Source organism: Mauremys reevesii, linkage group 15, assembly GCF_016161935.1.
Source record: "Mauremys reevesii isolate NIE-2019 linkage group 15, ASM1616193v1, whole genome shotgun sequence".
NCBI lineage: Eukaryota > Metazoa > Chordata > Testudines > Geoemydidae > Mauremys > Mauremys reevesii.
Window position 1 is genome coordinate 8,326,954 of NC_052637.1, and position 11,622 is coordinate 8,338,575.

At 45.5% G+C, this 11,622-nt stretch overlaps 1 protein-coding gene, 2 non-coding genes and 1 pseudogene across 8 annotated transcripts; 1 reads left to right on the forward strand and 3 right to left on the reverse strand.

Annotated features, from left to right (window-relative positions):
* Positions 1–201: 201 nt before the first annotated feature.
* Positions 202–11,421, reverse strand: LOC120383503 (olfactory receptor 4D1-like). Of its 6 annotated transcripts, none has more exons than XM_039501674.1 (4): positions 11,265–11,421; positions 10,598–10,736; positions 6,860–6,963; positions 203–1,498 (listed from the first exon to the last, which is right to left on the reverse strand). In XM_039501674.1, exon 4 carries the CDS (start codon positions 1,476–1,478, stop codon positions 534–536), a length of 945 nt encoding a protein of 314 aa, XP_039357608.1. In that variant the 5' UTR covers positions 1,479–1,498; positions 6,860–6,963; positions 10,598–10,736; positions 11,265–11,421; the 3' UTR covers positions 203–533. The 6 variants fall into 6 exon arrangements, with proteins under 6 accessions (XP_039357607.1, XP_039357609.1, XP_039357608.1 ...); XM_039501672.1 differs by having other exon boundaries at positions 11,204–11,421; XM_039501673.1 differs by lacking the exons at positions 6,860–6,963; positions 10,598–10,736 and adding an exon at positions 9,987–10,208 and having other exon boundaries at positions 202–1,498; positions 11,204–11,421.
* Positions 5,919–10,280, forward strand: LOC120383533 (annotated as a pseudogene).
* Positions 6,748–6,819, reverse strand: TRNAE-UUC. The gene has a single exon. It is a non-coding gene; the product is annotated as a tRNA-Glu (tRNA).
* Positions 7,474–7,546, reverse strand: TRNAK-CUU. The gene has a single exon. It is a non-coding gene; the product is annotated as a tRNA-Lys (tRNA).
* Positions 11,422–11,622: the final 201 nt, after the last annotated feature.

Consider the following 11,622-nt stretch of genomic DNA (forward strand, 5'->3'; position numbering starts at 1 on the left):
CTTCACATGATAAATGCAGATAAGTGCTGTATATATATATAAGGGATAACAGAATTAGCCATAAAGTCAAAAATGACCTTATTCATTATTGGAACATTTGATAGTAATTTCTTCATCACAATCAGTGCATTAGTTATGATACAAAATTTATTCAACAGATTTTTTTTAGAAGATATTTATTTTCATGGATTCTTCATTAGTTGAAATCATTCTTAGAATAATTTTGACCAACAGTTCTCAGTGTTAAAGCCCTAGCCGGTGGAAGCCATTTAATGAGATGCACCCATTTCCTCCAGCTGGGGATCTGGACTATTTACCAATATGGAGCTACGTCTTATTTCCACTGACTGCTTTTCTTCCTTACATGGAGTTTCTGGCTCTCCATCTATTATGCATTTGTGAACTGAGATTCTCATGAGTGTGCAGGATTTGATCTTATTTGACCACACACACATTTCACGTGCCACATATGTCTGATCTCTGATATATGACTGAGATCAGGTTTTTAACACCAATGGACATTGAGAGATAAACTATGTCTGTCTTTCCTGCCGTGAGAACAGCATTCTGTTCAATAGTCTCCTGATGGCGTTCTTCATCTCAGCATTTCTCAGGGTGTAGACCATCGGGTTCAGCATTGGGGTGATTGTAGAGTAAATGACTGAGACCACCTTATGCAGGGCGAACTGCTTGATGGGCCAAGCATAGATGAAGATGCTGGGTATGAATTGAAAACACATCACAGTGATCTGGGTTCCACAGGTGGACAGAGCCTTGTGCTTCCCTTCCGTGACATGTGTCCTGATCTTGATTAAGATGACAGCGTAAGAAATAAGCAGAATGATGAATATTATTATGATCGCTAACCCACTGTTTAAGTTCATCTGCATTTCAGCCAAGTGAGTGTTGGTGCAGGCCAGTTTGATGACTTGTGGGACATCACAGTAAAAATTGTCCAGGATGTTTGGACCACAGAACGGTAACTGGAGGAGCAGTCCTGTCTGAACAGCAGAGTGAGCCAATCCAACCAGCCATGCCAGTGCCACTATCCTCACACATACATCCCGGTTCATGATAGTTAAGTACCGCAGTGGTTTATAGATGGCCACGTACCGATCGACCGCCATCCCCACAAGGCAAAACCCCATAGCGCCAGCAAAGAAGTGGAGGAAAAACATCTGAAGGATGCACTCATTGAATGAGATGGTTTTATGCTGTGAGAGGAGATCTGAGAGTAATTTTGGAGTATTGACTGATGAATCGCAGATATCTAGGAAAGCCAAGTTGGCCAGCAGGATATACATGGAGGTGTGGAGCTGGTAGTCAGAGATCACAGTGGTGATGATGATGACGTTTACCAGCCAAGTGTTTATGTAGACTATGAAGAAAGTCACAGAAAGGAATGGCTGCAGCTCAGGTCTCTGAGTGAGGCCCAAGAGGACAAATTCTGTCACTGGGGTGAAGTTCTTCTTCTCCATTTATTAACCTCAAAATATGCCTGAAGAAGGAACAGTGATGATAATAATTATGATGCAATCCCAGTACATTACTGTTATTAAAAGAATATTAACTCCATGTTAACTGATACACTTGCATGGAAATTTTCTTTGTTTACCAAATTCCAGACTGTGTTCTCAGCCCCAATGGTGAGTACCCCTACTTCAGCAGAACTTCTGAGCTCCACCAGTGGTCATCTCCAATTTGGGTTCTTTGGGAGTGAACAGGAGCATCCTACACACTCAAAATGCCCCCTGCTAACAACTGTCTCCATTCATCTTCCTGAAGCCCTGAGAGTGCACAACTCACATGGGCCACAGATTCCTCATGTGGCCTAGAGGCTCAGGGTTGGGAAGAAGGCATATTTGCAAAGTGGATGTACTCACAGACCAGGGCTTCTCATCAGGGGTGTCTGTCACATTCTGGGGTGCGATCCAGACCAGTGAGGTTTGTGTCACAGCCCGCTCCATAACCCTGGGTACCTTACAATGCTTTGCTGTTGTAGCTCCCAACCTGGGACTCTCACAACCAGCCTACCAGCTTGTAGGTGTCACCCCCTTGGTGTCTGTGTAGAGCTGCAGTGTTGGACCAGCAGCTCTGACCTCAGCAGCCTGTCAACAACCTACCAGTCACACCCTGGCTTCCACCAGCTTTGATTACTACTTGCAGGTAACCCCAGCATTCTCCCAGTCCTGAATTTTACCAAAAACCTGTGTTCTGCACTGTCCTGCCCCTCTTCTGCACAGTTCAGATATTAAAGGTTCATTGCTTCTGTACAGAGTCAATATAAAATAGTTTTGCTAGTTTAACTGGAGTTACCAAACAGTTCAATTGAAACACAGCATTGGATTGGTTTAGATTACAAAATGAAACCTATTTATAAAAAAAGAAGACAAGACTTTTAGTGAATTCAAATATAAGACACAAAGTTAGAAATGGTTACCAGCAAATAAAAGTGCGAACATGCAGGTAAAAGTCTAAAGATTTATTTAACAAGTTTTGCTTCAAAGCTTTGCTCAAGTTTGCCTTTCTCACACACTGTCTTCCAGCAAGATGGTGACTGACTCTTACCGTGGTCAGGATCTCTCCCAGAGGCCCAAAAGTGCAGGCGTTTTTAGGTGAAAGAAAGAGAGAGACAGCTAGCTTGGGGTTCTCTACCCCATCAGAGGTACTGAATTCCTCTATCCTTCCTTAACAAAACAATGGTCTTTGACCCCTTAGAGTGGCTACATAAAGAGAAGGAATTAAGTGTGATTGGCTTTAGCAGGAATAGCTTTTGCTCAAGATTTCTGAAAAAAATCACATTTCTGTATTTTGGTACACATACATTCTAGTGCTAAGCTTCAGACATCTCCATTGAAAAACTATGAACATGTAAAGATTTGCAGGTATTCATCTACAATGAAATATTCAAAGCTGCCATGGTATTATGGATGCTCAACTCATATTAGTATTTTTGAAAATCCCAAGAGCTGAAAATATCAACGAACCCTAAATAAATATCTCATTCTTAAATGACAATGCTCTGTGCTGGGAGGAGAGGGGGAGCATGGCTGTATGGGTAAATCACTGGCTGTGGATTCTAGGGAGTTGCGTTCAATTTCTGCCCTACCATGGACAACTTCTGGGACCTTCCATAACACATATCACTTCTCAGTGTAGGATCATCAAAGTGGAATAAGAGAGTTAGGTGCAGGGAATTTCATTTAGGTTTCATAAGCAGATATGGGCACTACCCTTGGCTTTTTCTGGTTTTAACTTCCAAGCTCCAGCCAGCCCCAGAGAAAATGGCTTTCAGATCACAGCAGCATAGAGGTGTTGCCTAAGGAGAAGCCTTGTCAGACAGAGTTAGTCTTACAAAGGTGTCAGATAGTTTTGATAGTGAAGGCTCAGTGGGCTGATGTACTCCTAAATCACTTAGACTTCTCTAATATTCAAGCCTATATTTGAAAAGCCTCCCACCCACCTCTTCCCCCCGTGCAGTAACAAAGCCTATGGCTAATTGTACTTTGTCAATTATTTGCAAAAACAGTCACTACCTCATGCAATCTGCTGTGCCGGTGGTATCAGATCCGGCTGCCTCTTAATGATTAAGGATGACCAAGGGAAGTCACATTTCAAAGCTGATCATAGCTCGCTGAATAGACAGGGGAAGGAAATCATATTCCAAAGAAGAGAAAGCCCCAGAAATCTTCCCCTTATACAATATCAGACCCATGCTCTAAGACTGGCACTAACATCAAAGACTCTCTGAAATTCCCCTGAGCTTGAGCCAGGTCTGATCAAGAAGATGCCAAGGGTTAATAACTCTCACAGTTAAAAATTTACACCTTATTTTCAGTCTGAATTTGTCTAGCTTCAACTTTTAGACACTTAATCATGGAAGACCTTTTTCAGCTACATTGAAGAGCCCATTATTAAATATTTGTTCCCTGTGTAGACACTTACGTAGCCTGTAATCAAGTCACCCCTTATCCTTTCTTTCTTAAATTGAATGGACTGAGCTTGTTGGGTTTATCACTAAGAGGTACGTTTTCTAATCCTTTAATCATTCTAGTGGCTCTTCTCTGAACCCTCTCCAAATTTTTTAACATCTTTCCTCAATTGCGGCACCAAAACTGGACTCTCTATTCCAGCAGTGGTTGCATAAGTGCTTTAGATTCCCCTGTTTATCCATCCCAGGATCATTTTTGTTTTGGCCAGAGTGTCACATTAGGCTTTTATGTTCTGCTCATTATACACCATGACCCCCTAATCCTTTTCAGAGTCCCTGCTTCCCAGGATAGACTCCCCCACCCTTTAAGTGCAGCCTGCGTACTTTATGTATACATTTACATTTTGCCTGTGTTAAAATGTATATTTGCTTGTGCACAGTTTACCAAACAATCCACGTTTAATAATTTGATGACATTAGGGCTGGATTCACAATGGGACTTTGGCTGTCAGACAATTAAAAAAGTCCCTGGGATTCACAATGCCTGAGTTCAGTGCCCAGGCTCCCTGACAAATGGGGAGAGGTCGGTGTCTAAGAATGGGATTCACAAAAGCCAGCAGGCTGAAGGGCTCGCTGCCTGTATTTTTCGATGGGAGATGGCACAGAAAGGGACGGGTGCTCTACCACACCCTTCTCACAGAGCCTGGAGCCTAACTCTGGGCTACAGGATCCATAGCCAGGGTCCCTCCACTGGAGCTAGGTGTCTACACCATTTTTTGGCAAGACATGCCAGAGGGGGAGGCAGCAGCAACCTCCAGCTTATAGTGTTTAGCCCACAGCTTAGGGCACTCACGTGGGCTGTGGGAGACCCCTGTTCAAATCCTTTCTCCCCTAGCACATTGCACCACACCACCTCCTCTGGCTTGATTTTGAATGGGCCCCTGTCCAGTAGGTGAGCTCTGAGCTCAGCTGCCGGGAGGAGAGCCGTTCCTCCACCCACCTTCCTCTGCTTTGTGGGACAAACTGGGGCTGAGGCATCAATCTGCCTGGAGGTGCCCAGTGGCATAAACTTAGGTACCTGGGGAACTTTTGCAGCAGAAATCTGGGTGTTGAGTGAGTTTAGGTGCCCACGGGGTAGCTAAGCAGGGTTTGTGAATATGAGTGGCAGCAAAATGATGGACATAGGCACAAAAAAAAGCCATGTGGCACCTCTGGTCCACTGTGAATCTCAGATGGGGGTTGTGAATGCCAGTGTCACTGAAATGTTGGACTTAGACTCTGAGAGTAGCAGTGAGGCACCTGTGTTTTTTCTTAGTCTAGCCCTTAGTGTGAATCTGGGCTGTTTTGGGGGCCCCAAGGCTGGGATTCTTAAAGGAACCTGGAAAAGTTAGGTGCCAAATTCCACCATCAGTCTGGGCACTTGCCTGGGGTCTGTTTCCCAGCTCTAACCTGCCCTGGAGATCTGAGCTCCACAGATTCTCTGCTGTGGGAGAACCTGGGGACACAGCTAGTCACAGTAAGGTTTCAGAGGATCATAGCTAGAATGACAGGGCTGCCGAGAGCGGGTTTAGGCCCCGGTGAAGAAGAATGGGTCTGTGGGCTATTATCCTCCAAACTCTTTTTATCTGACAGCCCCGCCAATAGCTGTAATAACCCTTTCAAACAGAAAACAGTACAAGTGCTCAGTGTGATGTCCCCAACCAGAGCTCTCCTTCCTTCTCACTATGGGCTCTGAGCATCCCCCTATCCAGCAATAACAATGCCTATCCCTAATATAACATTGCACAGTTTAGGAATCAAGAGTCAATACCTCGCATAACCTGCCGTGTGCATGGTGTCATAGCCAGCTGCCTCCAAATGGGCAAGAAAGGCCCGGGGAAGTCACATCTCAGAGCTGATCATTGCTGTGCTGAGAGGCTGGGAAAGTGGACCTGGTTCCAAAAGTGAGACAGCCCCAGAAATCTTCCTCTTATATAATAGCTGATACATGAGGTAAGGCTGGCTCTAGGATGAAAGAGTCTCTGAAATCTCCCTCTGCTTTCCTGTCAGGATGAGGGGACCTGACTCATTGGAGATTTAAGGAGTCTGCCACAAGCGGAATCATTAAGAAATCCCTGGAGTGGTTCGGTTCAGTTACATGTTTATTATAGCCACTCTAACTCAGCCTGCTCTGGAGTTCCCCTGCTGGGCAGGGAGAACACAAGTGAAGTATTTGGGATGCAAGGAAAGATCTGGACATTTGAGTGTCCTCAGTCTGAGGGAATTCCAGTGAGTTTTATTGCTGGCACTGGGAGAGAAATGTGATCCAGGGTTAGAGCAGGAGGAAAGGAATCAATCCTACTGGGTCCTAGGCTAGTTCCAGAAGGGCATGGAGTTGAGCTCCTCGGGGCTGAGAAGGTCCTTTTGTTCTGTGTTTGTATAACACCTTGCACAATGGAGTCCTGGTCCAGGACTGGGGCTCATAGGCACTAAAGCACCAACACAACAAAACAACAACAAAAATCATGAGTGGCTATTAAAGGGAAAATATTCAGATCCATCAGACTCCTTTGACATCCCACCCTCTGCTCACTGAGGACAGCTACTAGGCTCTATTGTGCAACTTTCTGAAATGTGCTTGTAAAATGACTTTATCCGGGCCATTTGGACACCTCATCAGTTTACAAATTAAAGTTTAATTCCCTTCCTTACAGAGACCACAATACTGGAATCCATCTTAAAACTTGTATTTTCCCGTTTAGAAGGAAAGGTGAGGACTTGCTTCCTCTTGAACTCTAAGTGAGGAAGGAAAGGTAGACTTTTGTTGAAGAGAGTAACTTCCTGACTGGGAATTGAACCCAGGCCGTGGCAATGAAAGCACCAAATCCTAACCACTAAACCACCAGGGAGATTGCATTTGGGTTGTTGGGCTTGACTTTCTAGACCTACTTGCTGTCCAACTGAGGCCATCCGTTCATCTTCAAAGGCGGATTAACACAAGCTCTGAGCTCTTCGTTTCCTTACGGTTCCCTTCCTATTTTTAGCACAGTCAACTGATATGAAAAAGAAACAGAAAACATATTAAAACAATTTCCAGTATTGTTATACATTGAGGCCATGTCTTTTTATTCTTTTTAAACAGTTTGATTGCTATCTCGTTTTACTGTCCATGGGCTTACAGAAATGTACGAGGGATGAATAAGATGTGGTTGGAATCATCAGCCTTAAGCAATCTCCATCCCAATGAAGAGGGCTGGTGGAGGATTTGAGAAAGAAGCAGTTATCTCAACTACTGAGTGCTGGCGAAGATCTAGAAAGAAGTAGAGAAGCTATAGATCACTACTGGGGGTGGGGTGAGGGGCAACCAGCTTCTGAAAGGTTATTTCTTCCCTCTCTTGCCTGGGCTAGAAGAGACTCAACTCTCTTAGGACCATGGAATTGTCAATTTGTTTTCTCTTCATGATGTACTGAAGGTCCAAGACAGGTTCAGAGGACAAAGAGTGGATTCCCTTGGGCCCTGCGACTCTAAGGGAAAGAGTAACGTCAAAGAGTGCAAGATCAAATGCCCAACGTGGGGCTTGAACCCACGACCCTGAGATTAAGAGTCTCATGCTCTACCGACTGAGCTAGTCGGGCTAGGCCTCAAGGTGCCGCAAAGGCACAGACAGTACAAAAGAAGAGTGAAGGAAGTTTCTTTGCGTGCTGAGATTCGTTTCCTGACATTTGCCTTCTTTCCTGGTTCCTTCGCTCTCCAGCTAGCAAACAGGGCCCGTTCCAAGGCGAGTTAGATGCTGGTGTCTAGACCAGAGAAGTGGGCTTCATCTAGCAGCTGCTCAGAGAAACCTGGGCGGGAATTTAGGATTCTCCCACCAGGAGGAGGTGCTGTTTCTCAGAAAAGGCTTCTCAGCGCCCAAAGTTGGGGCAGACAAGACAGTTCCCCGCCGGCCGCCAGACACATCTTTTCGCAGGGAATCAGAACCCCCTGGGGTAAAACTCCTCCAAGGATGCGCGGCTCCAGGAAGGTCAGAGAAGGGAAGGCCTGTTTGCTTTAGGAGGTGGGTGCGGAAACCTGCAGGTCCTTAGGTCCCTCCAGCCTGCAATGAAACCATTTGGGGGGAAGGGGCTGGGGTAGACAAAGGGAGGAAAGAAGGGCTTGCGGCTCCTGTGCAAACACCATGTTCCCAGTGGTCCAAGAGAAGCGGGTGGGGGTTCGAGCATTTTGGCTGCTTCCTGAGGGCACAGAACTCACAACCTGGCAATGCTCAGAGCCCCGTTCCTCGGGAGTTTTCTTTGTGTTGGTCTTGTGATGCTGAGGGAGGAAGCTGCAGCATCATTTGAGTTTGTTTCAGTGCCTTCGGTTGGGCTAAGGTTGTGACCCTGAGCACAGGGGTTCCAGCTCTTAACCCCTGAGGGGAATGGACAATGGACCAACTGAATCTGTTGGACAGAAAGTAGCCTGAAAAAAATCAAATGATGCTTCCGGTTCCTCCATCAGGATCACAAGAGAAACACAAAAAATCCCAAGAGGAACAATTCTTCTCTGCTTTAGTTACCTCCATCGCAATCCTCTCCACTTCTTCTTCTGCCTACCTAGCGGCTCTTCGATGGAGAAAGGTCCTGGAGCTGACAGAATTTCTGAGATACAAACTGAGAGAGAGGCTTTGAGACCTCCTGATAGGATGTTGACACAATCTGACAGGGCTCTTGGTTGTAGCTGCCTCCTATCCCTGCTCCCTATGTTGTCAATTCTGTGCCCTCCTGAAGCAGCCAAACCAGAGTACCTAGAGCACCCAGTTTAGGGCTCAAGCCCAAACCCTGAGACTAAGAGTCTTACCTTCCATTTATCAGCGTCTACTGTACTGCTCCCTTCTTCCTCCACCTGTATGTTTGACATCCATACCTGCCCAACACCAAGCAATGCCAACTTTCTGGTGGGGAATAAACTGGAGTTTACCCAACTAGGTGCCTTGAGCGCATGGATTCTGAAGATATTTACAATTCCCTCTAACTTCTCTTGCCGCTACTCTAAGAAAACTCCTAAACAAGCGCTCTTCCAATGTTACAAGGGCGATTGAAATCAGGCCACCTCTTGAGGTGGAATCAAGAGGTTGCGTCAGGAGTGGGATTTGAACCCACGCCTCCTGCGAGAGACCAGAAGCCCCAATTTTTTTTATTTTGCTTAGTGACTTTTCTTCAACAAAAAGTCTTTAAAAACAGACTCGAATTACTTTGAAAATTTGACTCTATCATATTAGGCCTGAATAAAGACTGGGAATGGATGGGTCACTACAAAAAATAAATTTCCCTAAACTAAACTAACTATTGTGGGTATTTTAATAGAAAAGAAAGTAGGCAGAAACTTTCTTAGACAATTTGCAAAGTGATTGGGCTGTATAAAATTTGCAAAGCAATTGGTCCTTACATAGAAGACGTATAGATCTTGGTAGCTAGGAAAGATGTCTATTAAGTGTATAGGGTTTGATATGAATTGGAATTGTTGTATCACTTAAGCCCCCTGGATCTGGGCCTGGCTAGCGTTTTGGGGAATAGAGTCATTGTGGCTGTGATATTGGCTGATCCCCGGCTTCACACCCCCATGTACTACTTCCTGGGAAATCTCTCCAGCCTAGACATCTTCTACTCCACAGTCACTGTGCCCAAGATGTTGGCCGGTTTCCTCTCAGGGCACCAGACCATCTCCTTCACCAGCTGCCTGGCACAGCTCCATTTCTTCCATTTCCTGGGCAGCAGTGAAGCCATGCTGCTGGCTGTCATGGCCTACGACCGCTACATGGCCATCTGCCACCCACTGCGCTACACTCTGGTCATGAGCCCATAGGCCTGCCTGCTGCTGGCAGGAGTCACCTGGGCCACTGGCTTCCTGCACGCCCTGATGCACACGGTCATGACCTTCCAGTTACACTTCTGTGGCCCCAATCATATCCACCACTTCTTCTGTGACATCAAGCCCCTGCTGAGCCTGGCCTGCAGCAGCACCTGCATCAATCTGAGCCTCCTCCACACCGTCACTGGGATTATAGGTGTGAGTCCATTCATCATCACGCTCCTCTCCTACCTCTACATCATCTCCTTCCTCTTCCTGAAGGTCGGGTCATGGGACAGCAGGAGAAAGGCCTTCTCCACTTGCACCTCCCACCTCATTGTGATAGCAATGTACTATGGGACAGTGATCTTCGCCTACACGCGTTCTTCTTCAGGAAGCTCCAAGGGAGAAGAGATGATCATCACCCTAGTGTACGGTGTCATCACGCCAGCTCTGAATCCCCTCATCTGCACCCTGCGGAACAGTGAGGTGAAATACGCCACCAGGAAATTCATCACTAGAAAACTCTTCCCTGAAAGGAACTAAATCAAGTGACTGCTTCTTGTTTTGAAGTGAAAAGGAGAGATGTTGACCAAAGGAATTATAATGTAGGGGATCTATCTTCAATATCCCCTGGAAAAATAGTCTATAGGTGACATTCTCGCAGTGACCAACATGGAGATGGAAAAATGTCCTCCCAGGATTTCTTCATCTCTAATTGTTATGGGGGAAAATGTTTGGAGATTAATTTAAATATTATTCTCAAACAAAATTTGTATAAAGGTTTATAATACATATGATTAATTGAAGTTAAACTACTTTACAGAGATATTGCATAGATTCCAAAACCAAGCACTACAAACCTTGGAAGTTGAAGGTTTAGATTTCACTTAAAAGAAATCCAACCCTGTTAAGGTCCACGAATGCACAGATCAAGCTTGCAAACCACCTTAACTCTGTCCTGTCACAGATTCTTCCAACTTCTCTTATTGTTAAAACGCTCTGAAATTTGGTACATAGGTCACATTTGAATATTTATTGATTTATTAGATGTAATTCTCGTTTCCTCCCATTATTAGTCATAAATGAAATTTCTTTCAATAGAAATCTTTACTCTGGCTTGTATTCACAGCTGGCAACTAATGCATACCATTGTGATCGAGGTATTTTAAGGTCTGTGCAGCCAGCTTAAATGAACCTAATTTTAAAGCTCCATTGATTTGTTTCTTTTCCCCACACCCCTCTTCTTGTCACAACAATGGAGAGTTAAGATTTTTTGGATGCCCCAACTGTGCATGTAATAAACCTTGTGTGATTATTTGTGGTATCTCTCTTGGTACACTTAAGAATTGGGGATGATCTTATGAAATGTCTATATCTGTACAAAATTTCTGACAGTGGCTCAGCCCCAACTTTCCACCCCAATGTCCTTTTTCCTGGGCAAAACATCTATTAGACAGTCACCATACCCAAGATGCTGGCCGGCTTCCTGTTGGGGCACCAGGCCATCTCCTTTACCAGCTGCCTCACCCAGTTCCATTTCTTCCACTTCCTGGGCAGCAGGAAGGCCCTTCTGCCGGTTGTCATGGCCTGTGACTGCTACATGGCCCTCTTTAACCCGCTGCACTACACGCTGGTCAGGAACCCAGAGGCCTGCCTGTGGCTGATAGCAGCCACCTGGGCCACTTCATCCCTGAACATGCTGATGCAACAGTCATGACCTCCTGGCTCTGTTTCTAGTGCCTCAGCTGCTTCTATGACTTCCTCTGTGACATCAAGCCTGGTCTGCTTGATGCCTGAGCCTGGTCTGCTGCAGCACCCGCCTCAACCTGAGCCTCCTCAAAACCATCACTAGGAGCTTCACACTGGGTTTTTTTGTCCCCAACTT